The sequence below is a fragment of the Cinclus cinclus genome, chromosome 1 (genome assembly GCF_963662255.1).
Source record: "Cinclus cinclus chromosome 1, bCinCin1.1, whole genome shotgun sequence".
NCBI lineage: Eukaryota > Metazoa > Chordata > Aves > Passeriformes > Cinclidae > Cinclus > Cinclus cinclus.
This window is the reverse complement of record NC_085046.1, coordinates 341,017-366,863: the sequence shown is the minus strand read 5'-3', so window position 1 is coordinate 366,863 and position 25,847 is coordinate 341,017. Positions and strand designations below refer to the sequence as shown.

The 25,847-nt window shown below is 69.0% G+C and overlaps 1 protein-coding gene across 1 annotated transcript; it reads right to left on the bottom strand.

The window, feature by feature from the left end:
• Window positions 1-1,580: 1,580 nt before the first annotated feature.
• Window positions 1,581-22,339, bottom strand: KCNH2 (potassium voltage-gated channel subfamily H member 2). The gene is made up of 15 exons (XM_062493054.1): window positions 22,264-22,339; window positions 21,002-21,232; window positions 17,754-17,918; window positions 16,967-17,428; window positions 16,215-16,429; window positions 8,125-8,550; window positions 7,234-7,612; window positions 5,213-5,412; window positions 4,768-5,020; window positions 4,093-4,286; window positions 3,592-3,691; window positions 3,272-3,517; window positions 2,603-2,780; window positions 2,038-2,200; window positions 1,581-1,742 (listed from the first exon to the last, which is right to left on the bottom strand). Exons 1-15 carry the CDS (start codon window positions 22,337-22,339, stop codon window positions 1,581-1,583), a joined length of 3,450 nt encoding a protein of 1,149 aa, XP_062349038.1.
• Between the last annotated feature and the right edge of the window lie 3,508 nt (window positions 22,340-25,847).

The following is a 25,847-nucleotide window of genomic DNA, read 5'->3' as shown; positions in this document are numbered from 1 at the left end:
GTGGGATGTGTCACACTGTGCCACGTGCCACCTGCCGGGCTCAGGAAAGGCGATGCCAGCCCTTCCACCGTGTGGGTCACTGGCACCACGAGGACACTGGTGCCACCAGGACACCATGGCACGGCTCACGGCACACTGTGACACACGGTACCATCTGCCGGGCTCAGTACAGGCGATGCTACCCCTTCCGCCACCACATGGGACCCCAGTGTCACACACAGGGACACCACGGTGGGGACACGTCACATGATGCCACGTGCTGGGCTCAGTAAAGGTGATGCCACCTCCTCTGTCCCTGTCTCCGCCCGTGCCGTGGCCACCAGGATGCCCCAAGCAGGTGACACAATATTGAATCACGGTGACACCCGAGGTCACTTTCCCTCCCCCCAGCTCCCAGGGGGTGACACACAGAGCCGGGGGTCTCTGTCAGGTTTATTGGGGGCACCTACGCAGGGGGGACATGCAGGGGTGACAAGGGACAACCACAGCACACGCATCGGGGGGGGCTGGGCAGTGCCAGCCCCTCGCCCCCCGCGTCCCCCTCCCTGTGCGTGGGGTGTCACTGCCGTGTGACACCCGGCTGTGCGGGGGGAGCGCCGGGGGCTTGGGGGGGACACACAGCCCGGCCACAGGGGAGGGGCACACGGGGATCCCGACCCCTCCCTTGGCCGGGACACGGAGGGGCACACACGGACCCGCCAGGCCCCACCGGGGGGGGGTCACACGCGAGGGGGGGACACGGCGGGGGGATACGGCAGGGGGACACACACACACACGGATGGGGGGGCAACACGCGTGTCCCAGCGCAGCGGGACCCCCCCCCGACACACATGTGATGTCCTGGGACAGGACCCGGGGACACACCTGTGCACACCTGTGCACACACACCTGTGCACCCCCCACCGCCCCGGGGCTCGGGGAGCAGCAGCAGGAGGAGGAGGAAGAGCAGCACAGTCTGACAGTCCAGGGCAGGGCCCCAGGATGGGATAACGGGGGGTCCCAGGGGCCCCAAGTTCCCCACTGGCCGCTGGCACCGAGGGCAGTGTCCATGGGGACAGTGTCCATGGGGACAGTGCCATGGGGGCAGCGGCCGGAGCCCCCGGCAGGCCAGGCCCGGGGCGGGCTCTAGGGACCCCAGGGGCTGGGGGTTCTATGTCCCCACATTCCGGGCTCAGGGGTACCAGGGCTCCGGATGTCCCACGTCCTGGGCTTTGGGGGTCCCACATGCTGGGGACAGGGGTCCTGCAGCTCCAGGGGTCCCGGGTTCCAGGGTGCGGGGATCCGAGGACTCTGGGGGTCCCACATTCTGGGGTTGGGAGTCCCAGAGCTCTGGGACTTGCAGGGCTCCAGGGGTCCCACGGTCCAGAGCCTGGGATCCTGTGACTCCGGGGGTCCCCAGTCGTGCTGTCCAGGGCTGCTGGGCCGAGGGGGTCCCACGTGCCGGGGTCAGGGGTCCCATGTCCCGGGGTCGGAGGACTCCAGGGGTCCCATGTCCTGGGCTCCGAGGGCTCTGGGGGTCCCACATTCCGGGGTCGGGGGTCCCGGGGCTCCGGGGGTCCCGCCGCGCCCCGGCGCTCCCATTAGCTGCCAGGGTCGGAGCAGTGTCTCTGGAGTGGGGGGGTCCCCGGGGGGGTCCCCGAGGGGGGTGGCAGCGCCCCGGGCAGGGAGCGGCGCCGCGGGGGGGGCGGCTCCAGCAGCAGCACCACGTCCGGAGGGTCCGGGGCGCGCGGGGGGCGCGGGACCTGCGGGACAGGGGGGGTCAGTGTCGGGGGGGGCACCGGCACCCGGGACTCGGGGTGCCCCCCGTGGGTGATCCCCGGGCACAAAGGGGATGGAGGACACGGGCACGGGAGGGCGGTACCCCGAGTCTGGGGGGCTCAGGGGTGACCCCCACCCACGATGGACAGGGAGATGAAGTGATGTCCCCCCAAACCAGGCATAGCCCGAGTCTGGGGTGGCTCAGGGGTGGCTTCAGCCCGCAGAGCTCGACGGACAGTGGCACTCCCCCAAAGCAGGTGTCCCCCCGGGGTGCCTCACCTGAGCGAGCGGGCGGATGGGGGTGATGGGCAGGGTGGGGGGCAGCGGCCCCGGGGGGGGCTGGTGCGGGGAGGTCACGGCACTGTAGGCGGGGGGCACCAGCACCTGGCGCTGCAGCAGGTGCACGATGGAGGAGATGTCCGAGCTCAGCCGGGATTCCAGCCTGGAGCAGCCGCGGGGGAGCAGGGCCAGAATGGGATGAGACGTGGGACCCCCATCCCCGCCCCTCCTCCACTTCCCCCAGGACCCCCAGCACCTGCCCCTGCACCCACCTCAGAGGGATGGGGAGGATTCCGGTTGGGGTGAGGGCTCCCCCATTCCCCTCCCCAGTCAGGGGTCCACAGACCCCCAAAACCCCCGGCACCCCCAGCCCCATCCCACCCCCCCCCAGGACCCCCAGCACCTGCCCCTGTCTCCTCCCTCTCTCAGGTGGGACGGGGGGGTCAGCTTGGGGTGCGGGATCTCCCCTTCTTTCTCGTCCTGCTCAGGGTTCTCTAGGTCCCTTTGGCAATGGAGGGGCTCCCATGGGCCTCCCTCAGGTCCCACCTGAGCCCCCCAGATTTACCTGTTGAGCTGTTTTTGGAGCAGATCCAAGCGGGATTCCAGGTCGGAGCGTTGGCGGCGGGTCAGGGTCGGGGGAGAATTTGGGGGAGGGCCATGGGAACAACGGGGGAGCTCCTGGTACTGGCGGCCCCGGGTGTCACCCCAAAAACTGAAGATGTTGGAGACACCCGAGAAGGCTCCTGGAAGAGGAGGGGGGGGGGGGGGGGGAGAATGGGTTTGGGGGGGAGGGAGTGAAGTGAGGGGGGAGACTGGGGGGATCCAGGGGACTGGGGGAGGGGTGGGGCTTTTTTGGGGAGGCCTCTACAGCCTGAAACAGGGAGGGAAAGATTGGGAACCCCCCCGCCCAACCAGAGACCCCTGCCCCTATCTGAGGGGGTGCAGGGGCAGTTGCTGGGGGGCAGGGGGCTGTAGAACCCTGGGCGAGGAGAGCAGGACTGGGGAACCCCCAGCCCATCCCAGCTGGCACCTGAGAGGGGTCCAGGGGTGCAGGGGCAGTGCGAGGTGGGGGTGAGCTGCAGTTTCGGGGAAGGAAGGAATGGGGGGCACAGGGGGACAGGTGCTGGGCAGGGGATGGAGATTGGGGCAGGGCCAGGGGTTTCGGGGCGCGCTCTGAGCCCCGAGTGAGGAGAGGAGGAAGGGGCCGTCCCCCCATCCCGAGCCCCCCACGCACCTGAGAGGGGGTTGCAGACATCGCTGCCCCCCCGCTCCTCGGGCTCGGGGGCAGCCGGGGGGACACTGCGGAACGGGGACAGCGCCGTGGCCCCCGCGGGGGGCGCGGGGGGCTCCTCCTCGTCACTGGAGCCGCAGCTGGAGGGGCTGGGGGGGTCCCACTCGGCCGGGCCTCGCGGGGCTCCGGGGGCTTGGCCCCCGCCGCCGTCCCCCCGCAGCGCCCGGGACTCCCCGGGACTGGGGGCATCTGCAGGGGATAGGCCGGGGTCAGGGGGGGTCACCGAGACCCTGGGGTCACCCTCGGGCCCCCCCGATCCCCACCTTTCTCGGGGCGCCGGCGGAAGGAGAGCTTGCGGCGCCGGAGTCGGGAGAAGCCTCCGTCCAGCTCGTCACTGCCCGGGGAGCCGGGGATCATGTTGGTCTGCGGGGACACGGGGAGCACGGTTGGGGGGCCGCGGGACCCCTCCAGGACCCCCCGATCTCTCAGCCCCTCACAATTTGCTCAGTGCCCTCTACCTTGCTCAGGACCCTCCACCTGAAATTGCACAGAATCCCCCAACCTGCTCAGGACCCCCGACCTTTCTCAGGATCCCTCAGGACTGCTTGAATCCCCTTAGCCTGCTCCAAACTCCCCCAGTTTCCTTAAGACTCCCAGTTTACTCAAGACCCTCCAAATTGGTCAGGACTCCCCCCCCCCCCCCCCCCCCCCCCCCAGCTTGCTCTGAACTCCCTTGTTTGTTCAGAGTTCAATTTTCCAGGACCTCCCAGCTTGCTCAGGACCTCCCATTTTACAACCCCGTCCCCCCTCGGGCCCCCCCTCACGTCGCGCAGGTTGAAGGTGATCTCCAGGGTGCCCCAGAAGCGGTCGGAGAACTCGGGGTACATGTCCAGCACCTCGAGCAGGTCCTCACGCAGGATCTTGTGCAGGTCGCAGTAGGTGAGAGCCCGAACGTCCGCCCGTGACTTCCCGGGCCGGGCGTGCAGGTGCAGCGGCTCCCCGAAGGTGTCGTTCTTACCTGCCGGGGGTGAGGGGGTCACCGGGGCTGCGGGGGGCTCTGCACTGCCCCGGCCACCCCCGCAGTGCAGCGGCTCCCAAAAGTGTCCTTCTGACCTGGGGGGACTGGGAGGGATCCCCGGGAGGGAGGGAGGGGTCACGTCAGGGCACTCGGGCTGTGACCAGGGCTGGGGGGACACCCCGGGGGCACTCAAAGTGACCCCAAAGCTGCTCTGGGAGGTGCAGGAGTCACTCGGCGTCCCCGGGAGCCGGGGTGTCACCGGGGGGACACTCGAGTTGTGCACAGGACCGGTGGGTCCCCAAAAGGCGGGGATCGGCGTGCGGCTCCCCCGGCACTGGGGAGTGCCAGGATGCGGGGGGATCCCTTGGGAAGCAGGCGAGGTGTCACCCGAGGAACACCGGGGGGGCTCCAGGTGATGGGGCGTCTCCGCAGGACCCCCGAAGGCACTGCGGGACCCCCCGGGCCGCTTCTGGGGGCTCACCCAGGATGGCGACCACGACGTCGCCGCGCAGGATCTCGATGGAGCCGCGGGAGATGAAGTAGAGCGCGGTGAGCACGTCCCCGGCGTGCACCAGAGTGTCCCCGGGGGGGGCGTGCGTCGTCTTGAACTTCATGGCCAGCGCCCGCAGGCAGCCCTTGGTGGCCCCCCGGAACGGGGCGCAGTTCTGCAGCAGGCTGCGGTTCAGGTGCAGGCAGATGTCGGCCTGCAGGCACTCGGGGAACCCCTTCAGCACCTGGGGGGGACCGGGGGGTCACAGAGGGGCTCAGGGGGCACGGCAGGGTTGAGGGGTCCCGCAGGGTCTCGCCGCGTTCACGTCGGCGGCGCCGGTGTGGGACCAGGGGGGCTGGAAACGCTCCCCAAGGAGCGGGGGCCGGGGGCCACGGGAGGGGCTTTGGGAGGTGCTGGGGGTGCCGGAGGGTCTCACCGCGTTCATGTCGATGCCGTTGGTGTAGGACCAGGCGTGCTGGAAGTACTCCTCGAGGCGCTGTCGCAGCGGGTTGGGGATCTGGTGGAAGCGGATGAACTCGCGCACCCGCAGCATCTGCGTGTGGTAGCGCGCCGTGCCGGAGTACAGCCGCTGGATGATGGCTGACACGTTCCCGAAGATGCTGGCGTACATCAGCGCTGGTGGGGGGGCAGGGTCAGTGGGGCTCTGCACCCCCAAACCCCCCCAGACCTCCACTGCCCACCCCCCCCGGCCTGGGTGCAGGATCCTCGTGTCCCTGTGTCCCCAAGCACGAGCAGCGGGTGGTGGCCGAGGTGCTCCCAAAGGTGCTGGGGTACATCGGTGCTGGGGGGGGGGGGAATGCAGGGGGGCTCTGTACCCCCAAACCCCCACAACCCCCCCACTGCTGCCAGGGCTGTAGTGTGGGGTACCCATCAACAGGGAGGGTGCCCGTTGTCTCTGGGGGTCCCCCCTGTCACTGGGGGGTGTCCATCACCACAGAGTGCCCTTTGTCACAGGGGCTCCCTTCGTCACGGGAGTGTCCCCATTGTCACTGACTCCAGTGCCCATTGTCACAGCAGTCCCCATCACCCACATGGCTCCCCACTGTCACCGCACCCCCATAACTGTGTGGGTTTCCATTGTCATGGAGGTCCCCATTGTCATGGAGGTCCCCATTGTCATGGAGGTCCCCATTGTCACGGTGGTGCCAGGAGTCACCGGGGTCCCTGTCATCAAGGGAATTCTCAGATGTCTAAGCCCACCCATCCCCCAGCACTGCCAAGGCCACCACCACCATGTCCCCAGGTACCACATCCACAAGGTTTTTAAATCCCCACAGGGATGGGCACTCCACCCCTGCCTGGGCAGCTGTGCCAGGGTTGGACAGCCTTTTCCAGGAAGGAATTTTCCGAATTTCCAACCTGAGCCTTCCCTGGCAACCCTTGAGACTGTTCCCTCTCCTTCTGTTTTCTGGGAGCAGATCCCAAATCCCCCTGGCTGTCCCCTCCTGTCAGGGAATTCCAGAGAGGGACAAGATCCCTCTGGATCCTCCTTTTCTCCAGGCTGAGCCCCTTTCCCAGCCCCCCCAGCTCCATTCCCTGGACACCTCCAGCCCCTCCAGGTTTCTCCTGCTGGGAGGGGCCCGGAGCTGCCCCCAGGATTCCAGGGGGTCCCTCAGCGGGGCCAGCACAGGGGGACAATCCCTGTCCTGGGCTGTGCCCACTGTGGGGCCTCCTGCCCTGCCCACCTGGGCACCCCTGGGCTCGTGTCCAGCCAACCCCCAGGGCCTTTCCCAGGTTTCTGGCCCCTCTGCCCGGCCTGGAGCATTCCATGGAGCATTCCATGACCCACAGGTGTCCCCAGCCCATGGATCCAGATCCCCCTGCAGAGCCTCCTGTCCCCCAGCAGAGCCACATCCCACCCACCTGTGTCACCTGAGCTCAGGTGCCCTGATCCCCAGAGCATCAGTGAAGGTGTCAAACAGGGCCCATCCCAAAACTGAGCCTGGGGGTGCTCCGTTCCCCCCCCCCCCCCCACCCCCGTGTGGGTGTCACACACACCTGTGTGTGGATGTGCACTCACAGGTCTGCACACGCACAGGTGCCACTCACACCCCATCAGGATGCAGGTGGAGAATATCCTCTTGGAGCTGGTGTTGGGCAGGTTGCCAAAGCCCCTGGGGCTCTCACACACACCTGGACACACACACAGGTACTCACACACACAGAGTTGTGCAGGTACATTCTCACACACACAGGTGTGCAGGTACATGCTCTCACACACACACAGGAGTGCAGGTACACTCACACACACACACAGGTGTGCAGGTACACTCACACACACACACAGGTGCTCACACACACACAGGTGTGCAAGTACACACTCACACACACACAGGTGTGCAGATACACGCTCTCACACACACACAGGTGTGCAGGTACACGCTCACAAGGCCTCTCACAGCTGCCCAGGGGCTTCCCCACCCCACGGGCACTCACATCCGATCAGCATGACGCAGATGGAGAAGATCTTCTCGGAGTTGGTGTTGGGGGACACGTTGCCGAAGCCCACGCTGGTGAGGCTGCTGAAGGTGAAGTAGAGGGCGGTGACGTACTTGTCCTTGATGGAGGGCCCGAAGCTGCCGTTCAGGGGCTTGCCGATCTGCTGTCCCAGCGCGTGCAGCCAGCCCGTGCGCTGCCCCTCCACGTTGCCGATGGCGTACCAGATGCAGGCCAGCCAGTGGGCGATGAGGGCGAAGGTGCACATGAGCAGGAAGAGCACGGCCGCCCCGTACTCCGAGTACCGGTCCAGCTTCCGCGCCACGCGCACCAGGCGCAGCAGCCGGGCGGTCTTCAGCAGCCCGATGAGCGTTGTGGTCTGGGGAACAGCAGGGAAAGGGTTACGGGGGGTGCAGATACCCCGGGAACCCACAGAAGGGTCAGGGGGTTCCATCCTCCATCGGCAGCCCCACCAGCGTCGTTGTCTGGGGGAAAGGGGGGGGGGTTGGCAGTGAAGAGACACCCTCGGGACCCCAAAGGGTGGGGGGGGGGTCCCTGCCCCACAGAAGGCACCTCCATTCTGGGGGTCTCCCCCTGCCCGAGGGCAAAGGAGGAAAGGGGGGGTCCCCAGGGCAGCAGGGGCAGAGAACTCCCACAGATCCCACAGAGGGTGCCATGAGCCCCTGTGCCCCCCTCCCCAGATCAGCCCCAGGTGTTCCACCTCAGAGCAAAGGTGGGCTGGGAAGGAGGTTCAGGGGGTCACTGGTGGTGTCCCCAGCACCCAGGGGACAGCACCTAGCACCCCAACACCCACCCCAGCACTGGGGGCACGAGTGGGACCCCCAAAACACAACCCCAGCACCAAAACAGCAGCGCTACATCCCGTGTCACCTCTTCAGAGCCGGAGCCAAAGATGAGCAGGTCGAAGGGGATGGCGGCCACCATGTCGATGAGGAACCAGCCCTTGAAGTAGTGGATGGCGATCTTGGCGGGGTGGCTCACCACCTCCTCATTGGAGTTGACATAGGTGGTGCGGAAGTTGATGAGGATGTCAATGATGAACATGATGTCCACGATGAGGTCCACGACGTTGAGCGGGCTGCAGGAGTAGCCGCAGTGGTGCCTCTGGGCCTCCTCGGAGTCACTGAGCAGGAATGCGGCCGAGTAGGGGGTGAAGATGGCCGTGTAGATGACCAGCAGCAGGATGAGCCAGTCCCACACGGCCTTGAAGGGGCTGTAGTGCAGGATGGTCCAGCGGTGGATGCGCGGCGCCTGCAGCTTGTACTCGGGGAGCACATCGGCACCCAGGGACAGCACCTGGCCAGGAACACGTGGGGGGTCAGGCCTGCACCCCAACACCCCCAGGATCCACCCCTCCGACCCAACCAGTGCGGTGCCTGGGGACATGGGTTGGGGGCCTTGGCCACGGTGGGTCAGTGCTGGACCCAGTGGTTTTAGGACTTCTTTACAACCTCAGCAGTTCTGTGACTCTCTGGGGTGAGGTGGGACCCCAGCAAGGGTGAGGAAGGGTCTGGGGGGCTGCAGGGCTCAGACCCCACCCTGGAGAGAGGGGGGGACGTGGGTCAGGGGCGTTGGCTCAGCGCTGGACCTGATGGCCCCAAAAGTGCCTCCCAAAACCAACGGTTCTGTGACTCTGGTGGCGCAGAGGGACCCCAGCACAGGTAGCGAGGGGGTGCAGGGGCACCACCACGTGTGACCAGGGGTGCTGGAAGGCACAGGGGGACAAAGCCACCCACACCACAACCCCCTTCTGCCCCACAAATATCACCAGGGCAGTTCCCAGCCCACAGACACAATGCTGCCCTGTGGCCCGGCTCTGTGTCCCCCGGCCGTGGCCATCCCACGCATCCCCCTCAGGGGGCACAGCCTCCCCCTGGCACAGACCCCTCCATACGTCCCTGTCCCTCTGTAGGACACTTGGACATCCTGGGGACACAACTTCAGGGATCTTTGAGGGGTCTTGGTTATCCTTGGGGTGCCTGGGGAATGGTCCACAGGGTCCATCATCCTGAGGTGACAGGGGTGACCCACGACCCCCCTGTCCCGTGCCTCCCTTCTACCCTATGGGGGTTACAGTCACCCTTCCCCCGCGGGAGTCCCCTTGCCCCTCCATGCCCCTCGTGGGGCTGTTCTGCTGCTGCAGCACAGGGAGGAGATAGGCGCTGTCCCCCCCCCCACCCCATCAGCCCCCCAACCCCGAGTGCACCACTGGGGGGGCCGGGGTGACCCCATCATGCAGAGTCAGAGCTTTATATAACCCCCCAAACCGCCCTAACCCCCCCCAAACCGTGCTGAGGACACGGCCTGAGGTGCCGTGGGGCACCGGGTGGGCTCAGTGCCCCCCCATGAGGAACCCCCCACCCCCCTGCCGGGTCCCCGGGGTGCAGGTGGGGCCCTACCGGTACCTTCTCCTCCTGTCCGTGCCCGGTGCCATCACGGTGGAGCCCCAGGCAGGCGCTGCAGAGGGGGACCCCGGGCATGGGGCAGGGCCCGGGGGGCGGCCCGGGCTGGGGGGGCGCAGGGGATGCACCCGGGAACTCCTGCAGCAGCTGCAGGAGCGCAGGAAGCATCTTCGGAGGGGGGGGGGGGGGGCAGCAGGGCTCATCCCCCGTCGGCCCGTGGGTGCCAGGGACCCTCGCAGCTCGGTCCTGTGCCCATCGTGTGCCCTGGGACCCCTGGCGACAATGGGGACCCCTGGTGCGGTGCGCGCCCGCCACGCTTTGCCAGAGCCGACAGGAATTATTGGGGCGGAAATTTTTCCCAGGCTGCTCCGCTGCTGCTGCCACGGCCACGGCCAGGGCTGCCCCCCCATCACCACCGGCACGCCGTGACACAGAGGGAACACTGGGGTGGCTGTGCATGCCCACGGGTGACGCGGCACGTGGTGGCACGTGTCACAACCCCGCGGCATCCCCTGGGCACCCCAACGGCACCGACACCTGCTCCAGGTGTGGTAGGGGAAAAACACATCCATGGCAATGAGTCGGGGTCACACACACAGCGGGGGCACGCCGGGGATGTCACCCAACCGCGCGCTGCCCACGGCTGGAATGCGGCTCCCACCCTGCTAGCTCAGCCTAAACATGGCCCTCAGTGCCACAGGCCCCGTCACCTTTGTCCCCAGGGGCCGCCAGCCTCGGTGGCCGCGTGCGGCAGCGGGAACAGCCACGTGGTGATGAGATATGTGGGGCTGGGAACACACAGTGACACTGCCGGGACACGCGGTGACACGCGGTGACACGCGGTGACAGCACTGGGACGCAGCAGCTCCTGCGTCACAGCCGCCACCCCCTCCTGGGGGATTCCCGGTGCCACCCGTGTCCCCACACTCCGTGTGATGGAGGGACGAGGCCACACGTGGGCTGTGTGCCGGGGGTCCCAGTTCCCACCCCCCTCCCGGGGACTGCACCCCAACAGCCCCCGCGTGTCCCCCCGGGGGTGTGACGGGTGCCAAGGGGTCACAAGGGGGTCCTGGGGACACGGGGGGGTGACAGGTACCGTGGAACAGAGCCCCCCCCCACCCCGCCGGTGCCAGCGGCACCTGGGGGTGTCCCCAGGGGGGGTCCTGGGAGTGGACCCCGACCCTAGAGCCTGCGTGGCCCCTCTGGCTGTGGCTGTGCTCAGGGGGAGGGGCCGGGGGGCACGGGGGGACAGCAGGGGAGGGGAGGGGAGGAAGGGCCGGGGGGCGGCTCCAGCCACCAGCCGCTCCTGCCGCTAAATTTATCGCAGCTGCCACGGCAAAGTGGGACAAATCCCGGCCTGCGGCGTGGGGGGCGGGGGCCCAGGGCCTGCAGAAGGCCCCGGGGGCACAGGGGGTCCCGCCCCCCAACCCCGGGCACCAACCGCCCCTTCCCCAAACCCCCCATGGGCTGGGGGTGCACCCTCATCCCCCCGAACTCGTCCCCACCACCTGACCCCTAACTGGGGTACCCTGGCCTCGCAGGCAACCGGGAAGGGATAGAGGGCAGGGGGGAGTGACCAGGACCCCCACATAGCCACAGCCCCCCAAAACACAGCCCCAACGTACCAGCCACACAAACACACACCCGGCAATCCCCCCAAATGCATCCCCCGCCCCACTCCTGGTCAGCACCCCCAGCGCAGCCCTTGCCAGCCCCCGGGGTGCCCAGCTAGGGGCGAGGGATTGTCCTGGCATGCCCATCCCTGTGCCAGCCCCCCGCACACACAGCGGGGACACGCAGAGTCCCCCGTGGTCCCCAGCCCCCATCCTAGCATGTCCCCCTGCCGTGGGGACAGTCCCCAGCAGGGCTCGGGGGTGCCATGAAGAGGGGCTGGGGACACCCCCATCCCCCCTGCACAGGTGGGAACCCCACCCCTGTCATAAGCCAGGACGGGACCGATACACGGTGACATCCCGACGCCCCTCGGGCTCCGTGCCACTCCCCGCCCCGACACCCGTCAGTCACGGTGACACAGATGGCGGCGGTGCCGGTGACACGTTCGGCAACACGCGGTGACACGTCCCGCCCTGGTGACGCGTCCCCGACACCCGCGGTGACACCGACACCCCCCGCCCCCCGGGACACCCGGCACCGCACCTGCCGCGACCCAGACACCTGCGCCCACGGCGCACCCCAAATACCCGGGCCTGGCACTCCCCTGGGCCCCGAGAGCCCCCCGACGCCCTGACTGACCCCCCTGCACCCCTCAGCACCCCCACTGCAGGGACCCCCCCTCCGCCACTGCCCGGTCCCTGCTCCTGCCCAGCAGTGATGCAATGACCCCCCCAGCACCCAGCAGGGACCCCCACCCCTGCTCCGGCAAGTACCTGACAATCTCAGACCCCCAACAGCTGCTCCAGCAAATGGCCCACAGCCATAGAACCCCAAATCCTGCCCCAGCAGGTACCCAGCACCCACAGGCACCCAACACCAGCACTGGCAGGTACCCCACACCTGCCTGGGCACCCCACACCTGCCCTATCGCAGGTCCTGGCACCCACCCAATGCCCCAGCAGGGTCTAAGACTCCCAAAGCTCACCAGCCTCAACACTGACACCCACCGTGTCGGTGACCCTGAAGTGCTGGGACCCCCGGGGAAACCTCCAGGCATATGGACGCTGACCCCCCACAACATCCCTGTCACCTCACAGGTGTCACCCAACGTGGCCACCACCAGCCAGGTGACACCAAACCACTATGGGGACACCCCTACACAGGAGACACCCCAATAGCACAGACACCCCAGTCCTGGGAAACCCCCACTCTGCCCCCTCCCTGCACTACTGTCCCCCCAGGGTGGCACTGGGGTACTCACGGTGCTGAGCTGCGGCGTCGCAGCCCCCTCGGGACCCCCCGACATGGGCACAGGGGACACAGGGCCACCCTGGGCGGGCAGCGACAGTGGCACCCGCTGCCTGTGGTACCCGTGGCAAGGTGGGGGACAAGCCCCGTGACAGGGTGACGTCCCTGTAGGACGGGGTGACGTCCCAGGGGGGCGGTGCGCCCGCCCCAGCTCCGACCCCTACCCGGTGACGTTGGCACTGACCCACACCCACCCCAAAGCCAGGGGCCACCAGCAAGGGAACAGCTACAAGAATCATCTTGGACACACTGGGGACCACCTGGGACACACTGGGGACCATGCCAGCCATGAGCCATTACCCCTCGCCACACCACAAACCACCACGGCACAGCTGGACAGAGCACTGGGCCCGGCCATGGCACCGCGTGGGCAGTGGGGACCCATGAGGGGTCCCTTTACCCTCCTGGGGGACATTGGAGGGCCCCTGGACCCAGAGTTGCCCACCACAACCACCAGTGCCCCCCCTACTCCAAACGCGGGAGCACCCCGTTACCCCACCCCCCCCATCCCCCAAGCGGGGGCATCCCTCCTCGGGCCCCCAGAGCCCTCTGCTGCGACCCTCAGTGCCATCCCCCTGCCCAGCGTCTCCCACCCGGCGTGGGACCCCCCCCGGAACCCCGCCCCTACGCATGGCAGGATAAATTGCGGGTCCCTGTTCCCGCCTTGGGGGAATACCCCCCCGAAAATCCCGGGACCACCAAACCCACCCAAACACTCCGCCCCCTTCCCCCCATCATGGCATAGAGACACCCCCGTGCCCCCGTGCTGTGGGACGGCACCGGGATCCCGTTTCCCCCGCGGGGAGCCCCTCAGAGCCCCCCGGGCCCCCAGAGCCCCCTGCCGCGACCACCGCTGTCCCCACGCTCCATCCCCCCCACCCCGGCACGGGGACACCCCCGGGACGCCGCACCCGCGCACAGTGAGACGACAAGAGGATCACGTTCCCCCAGCGGGGTGACCCTCCCCAGAGCCCCCAGATCCCCCCGAGCCGCCCCAGAGCCGCCCGCCACGACCCCCGGTGCTCCCCTCGCTGCTTTTCCCCCACACCGGCGTGGGGACGCCCCCGGGAACCCGAGCCCGTGCGCGGCGGAACAAACCGCGGGTCCCATTTTCCCTCTCGGTGAGGACCCCCGCCCCCCGACCGCCCCGTACCTCCTGTGCCACCAGGCTGGACACCCGGACGGCCCGGCGGACCCGGTCCCGCCGCTCCCCGTCGGGGCGGTCGCCGCGGTCGCTGCTGTCGCGCCGTGCGGGGGCCATGGCCGCGCTCCGGGGGTCCCCGCGTCCCCCCGGCCCCGCGCGCGGCAGATGGAGCGGGGCGGGACCCCCCGAGTCCCCCCCGCCGCCCGCCCCCGCCGGGCCCCCCCCCCGGCTCCAGCCGTCGCCACTCCCCGGAGGAGGGACCGGGAGCGCCCGGAACGGCCCCGCGGGGACACCGGGACGAGGGGTTCCGCGGAACCGGGGTCTTCCCCGCCTGCGGCGCTGCCGCCCCCTCCCCCGCTGCCAGATGGCACCTGCAGCCCCCCACGCCCCGCGAGGGATCCCCAAAGTGTCACTCGCACAGCCCCGTCAGCGGGAGGGTGGGGACGGGGGGGGGATGAGGGGGATGGGGACAGTGATGGTGGGAACAGGGAGAGTGATGGGGGGACAAGGACACTGATGGTTGGTGGGAACAGGGACAGTGACGGGGACAGGGACGGTGACGGTAGCGGTGAGCTGGCCCTGGCAGCCCCGGCTGATTCACGGCTCCCGCTGTCCCCATGTCCCTGGCCACTGCCCAGCCCTGGCAGTGCCCCACGGCTGCGCCCGCCCGACCCCTCCGGGCACCCCCAGCCCCAACGAGAGGGACCTGGGGAGCAGCGCCCTCGCCCACCCAGCCGGTGCCAGCCGGGCCGGGGTCGGCATGACTCGTCCCGGCACTGGGGGGGTCCCTGGTGTCAACAGCCGGAGATGCCCCCGTGACACGCCACGGCTGGCGGCACGGCCGGGTCCCCACACACCCTGAGCGGGCCTGGGGTCCTCCAGCCCTATCCTGCCCCAGCCAGGGATCCCCTCCAGAAGAGACCAGGGGTCCCGGGGGTCCCATGAGCCGTGGGGGTGCCACGGCCACCCCAGCACACCAAGCCCCGATCACTGTCACCCAGCACGCGGTGACCTTGACGGGCGCTTGGCTCCGGCCCCGCGGGTGAATCACGGTGCCGCTGCAGGGACAGTAGGGACACCCTGTCCCCAGTGCCACCGACCCGAGAGACTTCGAGACTTCGCCGTGCCCGAGCCGGGGACACCCCCACGCCCCCAGTTCCCACATCCCCTGTGTCCGTGCTCCCGCTGTGCCCGACTGCCGAGCCGGGGCACCCCGAGTCTCCCTCGCCCGTACCGAGAGATAGAGCCCGCCCCGGTGACCGCAGCCGTGTCCCCCGTGTCCCCACACGGCCCCCGTGGGGGCAGGAGAGAGCGCAGCGTCACCCTGGCAGCACAATTAATCATCTTAATTAATCACGGCCGAGGCAATCAAGAGATTCCGCGAGGAGCTGGGAGGGTCAGGGATGCGGACGGAGGGGGGGGGTCCTACCCCACAGAAGGGTCCCCCCACCCCACCCCACCGAGGGCCCTGCGGTTGCTCCAGCACCAGCGCGGGGAGCGCCCGGAGCCCCGGCAGCAGGGCCTGGAGCTCCAGGTGGGAACGGGGCTTCCCACGGGGCCCCCTCGAGTGTCCGGGCAGCTGCGGGGCCGGGGAGGACTCGAGGGAGTCGCGCAGATGCGCCGGGGCCGCTCCGTCCCCCGACAGCTGCCGGAGACCCCGGGGACAGCCCCGGCCGGGGGAGGCTTGGGGACACCGCGGGGCGGGACAGACAGCGGGTCCCCCATCCCGCACAGCCCTCCGGGGATGCCCGGAGCCGCCGACCCCCCCGGATCATTAGCGGGGGAAAGGAGGGTGCAATTAAGCGGCGCCTCCTGCTCCCGCGGCAGATGGTGGTTACACAACGGGCCGAGGATTAGCAGCGGCCGCCAGCGCCTGGCACCCGGCAGGCACGGCACCGGGGTGAGGGGCGCCACGGCACCAGTGCGTGGCTACCCACTTCATCTCGCTGGGAGCCCCCCTGGGGACTGTCCCAGACCTGACTGCCCCCGGCCACGGCACCCACCGCACCAGAACACCGCAGCCATGACCCCAGCCGGTTACCCCAGCACCACTGAGCCACCTTGGCACTGCCTGTCCGCCTCCATCACCACCCGGACACTTCTGGCATCACCCGGACACTTTGGCACCACTCGGCCACCTCCAGCACTGTACATCCCCTCCAGCACTGCCTGGACATCTTGTCACTGCTTGGCCATCTTGGAACAGCCTGGCCACATCATCACTGAAATTGCCCAGGTGCCTTGGTACAACCCAGCTGTCTCTGCACCACATGCCGCCTCTGGCACCAGCTGGGCACCTGGCATCACCCAGCCACCTCCAGCAGCATCTGGCCTCTGCGGCATTTCCCGGTAAACTTTGTCACCGCTTGGCCACCCCTGGCATCTCCAGTCACCTCCAGCATCACCTAGCCAGCTCAGCACCCCCAACCCCGGGGTCCTCCACAGCCCCCAGGGTCTCACTTGTGTGACCTGTCCCCCAGGCCGGGTCTCACCTGTGTGACCTTCTCGGTGACGTTGTGGGTGCGGTCACGCAGTTTGGTGGGGGCAATGATGGGGCGGGGGGCCGGGGGCGGGGCCAGGAGTCCCCCCGGCTGCAGGTCCATGAAGTTGAGAGTGATCTGGGGGATGCGGCCGATGGCCCGGAACCGTGCCAGGTCCGAGTCCGAGGTGGAGTTGAGCAGCGCGCTGCGCACAGCGGCCACCGCGCCTGCGGGGACACAGTGGCAACGTCACCGTCCCACGGCAGGGGGGTGTCCCCGGGGCACGCCGACCCTGCATCCCCAGGGCAGGTCCCACAGCGTCCCAAGGTTCCTGGGGCAGGGGGACCTTGGTCCCTGGGGGGATCCCACAGCTCTCAGGGTTGGGGTTCCATGGCAGGTAAAGGGACTGCAGAGCCCCAGGGCAGGGGGAGACCCCTGAGCCGTGCGCCACCAGCCCCGAGGGACCTGCAGAGCTGCCCTCAGTTACCTTTAATATCATTCTAATATTTATCCCTTATCTTGATATGCTTAACGAGCTCTGGGGCCAACGAGGTGATTCCTGGGGTGATTCCCAGGGTGATTCCACACTGCGGCTCAGGGGCCTGCAGGATAGGCTGGGAGGGTCCCTGTGGTGATGGGGGTAGTGAAAGGGGGCCCCAGCCCCTGCTGTGGGGCAGTGGCATGGAGGGTCACCAGGATCCCTGGCTGTGGCTGCCCTGATGTCCCCAGCAGTGGTGACTGTCCCCGTGCCGCCGTGGCCGTACCGCTGCTGGAGCCGTGGTGCAGGCTGGCGCTGGCATGGCGGCTGTGGCAGTGCTTGTCCCCGTCACCCTTCATGGCCTCGATATCATCGACGGACGACGCCCGGCGCAGGCTGCGGAGGCTCTCCCGGGACCGCCGCTCCCGGGACCGGCTCCTGGCCAGGCTGTGGTTGGCAAAGGCCAGTGCCAGGCGCTCGGCCCGCGGGGATGACTGCGTCACCGGTGGCTCAGGGTCCCCCATCAGCGCCGCCTCGTCTTCGGCACGGTCCCCAGCACCGGGCTCCAGAGAGGACGAGGCGTCCTCAGGGCCCGAGTCGCTGGCAGGCAGGGCCGGCTCCACGGCCAGTGGGTCCATGACCCCTGGGTCCACGACCACCACGTCCGGCGGCTCCGGGGGCTCGGGGGGCAGTGATTGGCGGCTGCCCGTGAGCGCCAGCAGCTTCAGCCGCAGGGACCGGCTGCGTCCTGGAGGAAGGACAGGACTGGGGTCAGGGCTGGGCTTGGGGTCGGGGTCAGGATCCAGCTCCAAATCCCTGCCACGGTGCTGCTTCAGCCACAGGGATCAGCTGCGCCCTGGGATTTGGGGGGTGGGATCAGGGGCAAGGTCTGACCCCTCCTCCCCATGTGCCCTACAGCAACACCTGGGACATGGGGTCAGCAGGACATGGGCTGACAGCAGGCCGGTGGCATCGCTCCCATTGCCCCTGCAGGAACCCAGCAGGAGGGTGTGACCCGGTGTCCCTGTCCCTCCACACCTGGGGGTGACCCGGTGTCCCTGTCCTCCCCATACCTGCAGGGCCCCAGGGGGCCGGGGTGACCCAGTGGTTGGTGCTGGGGGCCGGGGCCTCCCCAGGCTCAGGCTCCCTCACGGCCTCGAAGTTGAGGATGAACATGATGACGGTGCCATCCTCATTCTTCACCGGCACCACGTCCACCAGGCACGGGAAGGAGCTGCCTGTGGGGAGCGGAGGGTCAGTGACGGGGGGGGGAGGGCACCCCACCCTACCTGGCCCCAAATATCCTGGGAGACACTGCCCCTGTCCCTGCTGGGCACTCCCTCCTGGGCAGCATCCCCTCGTGCCCCCCCCTTCCTGCTGAACCACTCCTCCTGCCCCCACTCTGGGGATCACCCCAACGCTGACTCCATCAGACAGCCCCAGTGCAGCTGCACCACGGGGGAAACTGAGGCACGGAAGGGTGGGGGTGTCCCCTTTCCCCCCCAGATGTCGTGGCCATGTCTGTGCGTGGGCAGCGGGGCCGGGGGGCTCTGGGGGTGCCGGGCAGGGTAAATCCGCTCAGAACTCGTTAACAGCTGTGGCGTTAATCCGGTGCCACAGCTGGGGGTGGGGGGAACTGGGGGTGATCAGGGCAGCCCGGGGCACCCTCTGGGGGATGGGGGGCGTCATCCTGTTCCCCCCCCCCGGCACCCCTCACCCTCAGGGGACACGCGTGGGTGATGCCAGGAGGACACGCGGGTGACGCCGAAGCACCGAACCCCCCCTCGCGGTGTCCCCCCCGGCTGGCGCCGGGCCCGGCAGCCTGGCACGGCGGGTGCCAGCTGGCACTGTCCCTGTGCCCGTGCCCGCGGCGGGGGGATTCCCTTGCGCGCGTGGGGCCGCGGGCTGGGGGCCAGCTCGGTGAGGCACAGGGTGGCCCCGGGCTACCCGGAGGTCCCACCGCCGCGAGGAGATTAGTGCCACCGGCACGTGGCCACTGCTTCAGCCGCCCCCGAGGCAGTCGTGAGGCCCCCGGTCCAGCTGCCTGATGTGGGCTGGTCCCGGGGCAGGGGTCACGGGGGGATCCCGGGGGCGCGGACAATGAGGGGACCGCAGTGGTAGAGCTGCACCCCGCACTGCAATGGGACCCGCCCCCTTGTCCCCCTCACCCCAAGTGCACCTCGCACCTCCCGAGCTGTGCCCCAAATCCCCCCGCACCCCCACACTGCACCCGCGCTGCTCTCCGTGACCGCCAGGGACCCCCAAAGCGAGGGGACCCTCCTGTCCCCCCATCCCTGCATACCCCCTGCACCCCCCCACCGCACCCGCTGCCCGGGGACCCACCTGCACACCCCCAGACTGGCAGCCAGGCTGGGGACACCCCTGCGGCACAGGGGGACCCCCACTCCCCGAGGCGTCACAGTGACAAACCCCCATCCCCCTCTGCACCAACACCGGGGGCCACGCACGGGGGGACCCCAAATACCACAGCAGCACCTGGGGGTGTCTGTGCCCCCTCCCGGTCCCCCATGCAGCCCGGGGTCCCTGAGTTGCCCCTGCGGGGACACAGGTGCCCCACGGGCCCCGTGACCTCCCCGCGTCCCCGGCTCCATAAACAACACGTCTCAAAGACAAATGGCTGCAGCAACGGCGGCTCCGCGGCTCCAGCACGGCTCCAGGGACCAGCACAGCCCAGCCGGCTCCAGGGATCAGCACACCGCACCGGGGACTGGCACACTCCAGGGGCTGAGGGCAGGGGCTGCAGGGTGGCGGGGGGCACCACGACACGATCCCGAGGGCATCCGTGGAATGGCAGCGACGCCAGGAGCACCGGGGATGCCAGAGCCACTGGCAATAAGGTCCGTGCCCCACAGTGCCTGGGGGGGGTCCAGGGCAGTGAGTGGAACCCCTCAAGCACCCTCCATGTCAGCCACACAGCGGCTGGCAGCACCAGAACGGTGGTACGTGGAGGAGACAGCCGTGGTGGCATCACTGCAGCCCCCAGGGCCCAGCACCTGCCGCAGCAGCCTTGGCCAAGGGGCCCGGCAGTGGGACCAGGGCACTCCAGTTCCAGGGCTGACCCACGGCCAAGGATCCCATCCCCATCCCAAGGGACAGCCAGTCCCCATGGACTGCCCCTGTCCCGGGCGGGGTCCCAGAGCCTCCCCAGAGCCCTCTCCCCCACAGAAACTCCCAAGGGCTGGCAGGGGCTGGGACCCCTCATCCCTTCTGGGAACCCCCATGTCACCTTTCCCTGGCAGCACTCAAGGGCTGGCAAGGGGTGAGACCCCCATGCCACTCGGGGGGCACAGCTCAGGGTGTCGAGGTCTCTGGGGACTCCAGGAAGGCCCCAGGCAGGAGCCCCATTTCCCCCACCCCTCCAGCACAGCCACTGGCTGATCAATGTCACCCTACAAGGGTGCATCACAGGGGGCACCCATGTCCACCTGCGCCCCACAGCCCAAAGGGCACTGGGGCATGCCAGGCAGAGCCGCTGCAGCAGGAGGAGGGTCCCAGGGCCAGGAGTCGAGCCTCTGGCTCCAGCCCACCTCCCAGGGCGCCTGGGGCCACGGTGGCTCAACATGGCGCTGTGGCCACGCCGGCAGCTGGCACCAGCTTTGTTTACTCCAGCACCGGAACCGGGGCCGTGTGCCCAGAGATGGGACAGCTGTGGTGACAGCCGGGACACCTGGCACCGGCACGAGGCCACCATGAGGGGAAGCACAAGCACTACCCAGGCTCGGCGGGGCACAGCTCCCACCTCCTGCCATAGGGACCCCTGGGATGTCACCTGCCCGGTTATTCCACACAGCCCCCACGGGGATGGCGGCACTGTGACTCTCGATGCCAGCTCAGCCCACTCCTCCCTTGTCTTTGCTCCAGGTGACACAGCCCCCCTGCATCCCCCATCCCCGTCTGTGGGGGATCACTGCACCCCACACGCCCGGACCCACAACATGTGGTTTCCTGGGGCCCCACCTGGTGGCTACCACGGCCCCAGGAAGGGCTGAGGACTCGCAGGGCGCCGGTGCCTGTCTGGAGCCACCAGTGCCAGGCTCCCACCCTGCTGGGAGCCATCACGGGTGCTGGAGAGCACCGTGAACCCCCGGGGTTCCTCGAGTTCCCACCTGTGCCAACAATTCCTGGCACCCAGGTGTGTCCCTGTGCCTGCTGTCCCCCTGTCCCCAGCCTAGTGCCCCCAGGTGGGTCCGTACCATCCTTGCGGTAGAAGCAGATCTCCACTTTGTGCTCCCACACCCGCTCTCCCCAGTGCAGCCCTCCTGTCCCCGCTGTCCCCTGCTGTCCCCAGGTGGGTCCGTACCATCCTTGCGGTAGAAGCAGATCTCCACCTTACGCTCCTCAGCACCCAGCAGCGCCTGGGCGATCTGGGCGGCGGCGCGGCGCTGGGTGCGGGGCCCGTGCAGGAAGTCGCAGGTGCTGGGCTGCTGCATCACCTCGGCCCGCGAGTACCCGCAGAGCCGGCAGAACCCCTCGTTGCAGTAGATCACGGCGCAGTTCTCCACACGCGCGTTCCCGATGATGAACTTGCGGCCTGGCGGGGGAGGGGATGGGGGGGTCAGGCCAGAGCTCCCCTGGCCCAGCAGCCCCTAGGGAGGATTGTCTCCATCCATCCATCCATCCATCCATCCATCCATCCATCCATGCCTCTGGGTTTCCCAGGGACAAGCATTTCATCAATCATCCCATTTGCTCCCCAGAGACTCCCTGAGCTGGTGGCATCACCACCGTGGGGACCCCAGAACTGTTGGGATCCCACCATCACAGAGACCCCATAACCACGGGGGCCCAGGGGCTCCCAGCACAGCAGGGACCTCATCAACACAGGGACCCCAAAACAGCAGGGGCCCCACCACTACAGACACCTCATAGGGACCCCACAACAGCAGGGACTCTGGGACCCCAAGCAGTGCAGGGACCCATTACCATGGGGACTCCCACAACTGCAGAGACCCCTTAGGGACACCACTACCATGGAGACCCTGGCACCCCCACCACCACCTGAGGGCAGTGGCTCAGCCAGGCCAGAACCCCCGGACCACAGCCTGTTCACCCAGCAGGGTGACCCCCCCATGGGGGAGCATTCCCCCCATACCACTGCCCTGTCTCCAGCCTGGGGGATGCTCAGGGCCTCACCCCAGAGAGGTGCTGGGAACCCCCAGACTTTTCAGGCCCCCCAGGTCTCCCTGCACCCGCTGCTGGGCAGTGCAGTGGGGGGGGGGGGCACCGGCCAAGGGAGCCCCCAGTCCCACAGCAGCCTGAGCGGGTGGTGGGGGCTCCACACCTCGGGGACTGTGGCACAGGGAGGGCAGTAATCCCCCGCCAGCCAGGTTTGTCCCCATCACCCCAATCCCACCTGGAGCTGGGGGCTCCCGGACGCCAGGGTGAGCAGCGTCCCTCCCCAGCTGGGCTTGTCCCCATCACCTCAAACCCACCCAAGGCCAGAGTCCCCTCCCTCCCTCCCACACCTGCTGCTCCCCCGCGTCTCCCAACCCCCTCCCGGTTCCCCCTCGGGGCCCTTAGGTCTCGCCCCGGCTCCCCCCGCCCCCGGCGCCCCCCACTCACTCTGCCCCTCGAACTTGCGGATGATGGTGTCCAGGAAGGTGTTCTGGGGGGCGACGTGCCCCCGCCGCACCGGCATCGTGCCGGGCCCATGGGCAGCGCCGGCGGGGCGGGGGGGCCGGGGGCGGGGGGGGCCCCGCGCCGCGGGGGGTCCCGCTGCCCTTGAGCCAAGGACGGCGCCGCTCCGCTCCGGGGGGGCCCGGGGAACGGGGGGGGCTCCCCCTCCCGGGGCCGGACCCCGCCCGCCCCGGCGCGGTGCTGCGGGGCCGGGGGGGTCCGGGCCGGGGAGCCGGAGGGGGACGGCGGGGGGAGCCCCCCCCGCTCTACCCGCCCGGTGCGCGCCGCGCCATCGGCCTTATTTAGTCACGGAGCGGCCAGGGGGGGACCGAGCCCCCGCCCCGCGCGCTCGGCGCCGCTCGGAGCGGGTCGGAACGGCTCGGCTCCGTTCGGAACGGCCGCGCTCAGCTGGGCTCGGCCGGTTCGGTTCGGCGGGGTTCGGCCCGCTTCGGTTCGGTTCGGTTCGGTTCGGCCTGGTGGGCTCCGCCCGGCCCGACCCGGCCCGGTTGAGCTCGGGCGGGTTCGGCTGGGTTCGGCGCGGTTCGGCTGGGCTGGGTTGCGTTGGGTTCGGCTGTGCTCGGCTGCACTGGGCTCGGCTCGGCCCGGCCCACGTTCGGCTAGGCTCGGGTGGGCGCGGCCAGGCTCAGGCGGGGCGAGCCCGGTTCAGCTCGGCTTGGCTCGGTTAGGTTCGGGCGGGTCCGTGCGCTCGGCCCGGCCCGGCCCGGCCCGGCGGGCGCTGCGTGTTGACAGCGGGGCCCGGGGCGGGGCCAGCGCGGGCGCAGCCAATGGCCGCGGGGGGGCCCGGGACCCCCGCCCCGCCCCGCCCGGGGGCGCCCAGCGCGCCCCTTGGCCCCGCCCCCGCCCCGACACGCCCACCAGTAGCAGGGCCACGCCCCCTCCCCGGATCCCCTCAACACCCCGGGCCCCCCCCGACACCCGGGGACACCCCGGTCCCTGCCCCCCTCTGCAGCGAGGGCACACACCCGGGCAGAGGGACACGGGGACAGGGGGACACGGGGACAGGGCGACAGGGGGACGCGGGGACAGGGGGACACGGGGACATGGGGATAGGGGGATAGGGGGACACGGGGACATGGGGACATGGGGACAGGGGAACACGTGGACATGGGGACATGGGGACAGGGGAACACGTGGAAGTGGGGACAAGGGACACGGGGACAGGGGGACACGGGGACATCAGGATGCAGGAACACAGAAAGATGGGGACACCGGGACATGAGGACAGGGCAACAGGGGGACATGGGGACACCGGGACATGAGGACAGGGCAACAGGGGGACACGGGGACACGGGGACACGGGGACAGGGGGACACGGGGACACGGGGACACAGGGACACGGGGACACAGGGACACGGGGACACGGGGACACGGGGACATGGGGACATGGGGACAGGGGAACACGTGGACGTGGGGACAAGGGACACGGGGACAGGGGGACACGGGGACATCAGGATGCAGGAACACAGAAAGATGGGGACACGGGGACATCAGGATGCAGGAACACAGAAAGATGGGGACACCGGGACATGAGGACAGGGCAACAGGGGGACACGGGGATAGGGGGACACAGGGACATGGGGACAGGGGGACAGGGGGAAACGGGGCCATGGGGACAGCAGCAGAGCTTCCAGCACAGCCCCATCTGGGTCCTCCTGGGAGCCTCCCAGCCCCAGTCCTGCCATCCTGGCCCAGCCCAATCCTCTTCCCAGTCTAGCTCCAGTATCAGCCCCAGTACCAGCCCTTGTCCTAAACCCGGTCCCACCCTAATCCTAATCTCTCTCCAACCCAATTCTAGTCTCTGTTGTAGTTCTAGTTCCTGTCCCACTCCCAGTCCTGTCCAGTCCCAATCCCAATCTTGTCACAATCCCAGTTAAATCCTAATCCCAGTCCTCTTTCCAGTCCAGTCTCAGTCCAGTCTGGTCCCAGTACCAGTCTCCATCCAGTCCAACTCCTGATCCTAGTTTGAATTCCAGTTCTAGTCCACTTCCAGACCAGTCCAGTTCCTTCACAGTCCAGTGCAATCCCAATCCACTCCCAGTCCGTATGTGGTCCAGTCGTGGTCCCAGTTGCAATCAAAAATCCGTCCCAGTCCAGTCAGGGTCTCAGTGCCGTCCCAGTCCAGACCAATCCCAGTCCCAGCCATGGTTCTGGTCCCAGATCCGATCCCAGTCCCACTTCAACCCAGTCCGGCCCCAGTTCTCTTCCAGTCCTGGTGTCAGTCCTGATCAGAGCCCAAGTCCAGAGCCAGGTGAGCGCCGTTCCAGCCCAGTGCCAGCCTCAGTATCTAGCCTGGATGATCCCGGTCTCTGTCCCAGGTGCTGAAAATAGCTCCGGCCCCGCCGCGGGGGACCGCGACCGCAGGGACCGACCGGAGTGACTGGACCCGAACGGACCGACCGGCCCCGACCGGCCCCGAACAGACCGACTGAAGCAACTGGTCTGACTGGACCGGGTCTGACAGCCGGAGCCGACCAGATCTGCCCAGTCCCGACCAGACCGGCTGGACCGAGCGGCTCCAAGCGGCTTTGAACGGCCACGGCTGAACCCGAGAGGAACCAAACGGGCGCGAACGGGTCTGAATGGATCGACTGGGGCCCAAATGGGCCCAACGGACCCAAAAGGACCCACCGGGCCCAGATGGACCGACCGGACACAAACGGATGGACTGGACTGACCAGATCCCCCAGATCGCACCGAATGCGAACGGAGAGCAGAGTAAGCAGAGCTCAGCCGGGGAGGCGGGGAACGGTGGGGTACGGGGCACCGCGGGGCGGGGGGCTGTGGGGTAGGGGGCACCGCGGGGCGGGGGGGGGCTGTGGGGTAGGGGGCACCGCGGGACGGGGGGCTGTGGGGTACGGGGGACCGCGGGGCCGGGGAGGTGTGGGGCTGGAGGAGGCCGCGGGACAGGGGAGGCTGTGGATTTGGGGAGGCTGTGGGGCGGGGGGAGCTGAGGGGGGGGATCAAGGCCCGAGTCCCGCCCACCGGGCAGTGCAGACAATGGGGTGGGCGCTCCGTGGTGACGGACGGGAGTGTCCCGCCCCACGGCGCGTGGGGGCGGGGAACACCCTGGGGAGGGGGCGGCAACCCGGTACTCCCCGAGACGGAGTGATCGAACCCCAGTCCGTGTCCCCCTGGGGGTCCCTGCGGCGCCCCCCGCCTCGGCTCTGCCGCCCATGCGATGCCCCGGTCGGGCCCCGCACCTCCCGGTTACCCCCGCCCCGCTCCCCCCCGCAGGAAGGAACCGCCGGGCCGGCACCGGGCGCGGTTTCCCGTCGCTGGCGTGAGCCGCGGGCTGAGCCCCCCCTCGAACCTCCGGAGGGACTCACCCACCAGGACCCGGGGGACCCCGTCCCCCCCGGCCACCCCCTGTCACACCCCGCACCCCAACTGCACCCCCGCGCCGAAGCCCCGGCCCCGAGACCCCCGCGACCCCCGCCCCACTCCGGGGTCACTGCGGGACCCCCCCCGCAGACAGGTGGGGTGAACCCCCCCCCGCGCAGGGTGCCCCC

Coding starts and splice junctions, on each gene's coding strand:
- KCNH2 (XM_062493054.1), bottom strand. CDS start 22,339: ATGCCGGTGCGGCGGGGGCACGTCGCCCCCCAGAACACCTTCCTGGAC. Junction 17,429..17,753: donor GGCCCCCTGGGGCCCTGCAG/GTATGGGGAGGA, acceptor TCCTTCCTCCAG/GACGCAGCCGGTCCCTGCGG. Junction 1,743..2,037: donor CCATCCGCCCGCTCGCTCAG/GTGAGGCACCCC, acceptor CCTGTCCCGCAG/GTCCCGCGCCCCCCGCGCGC.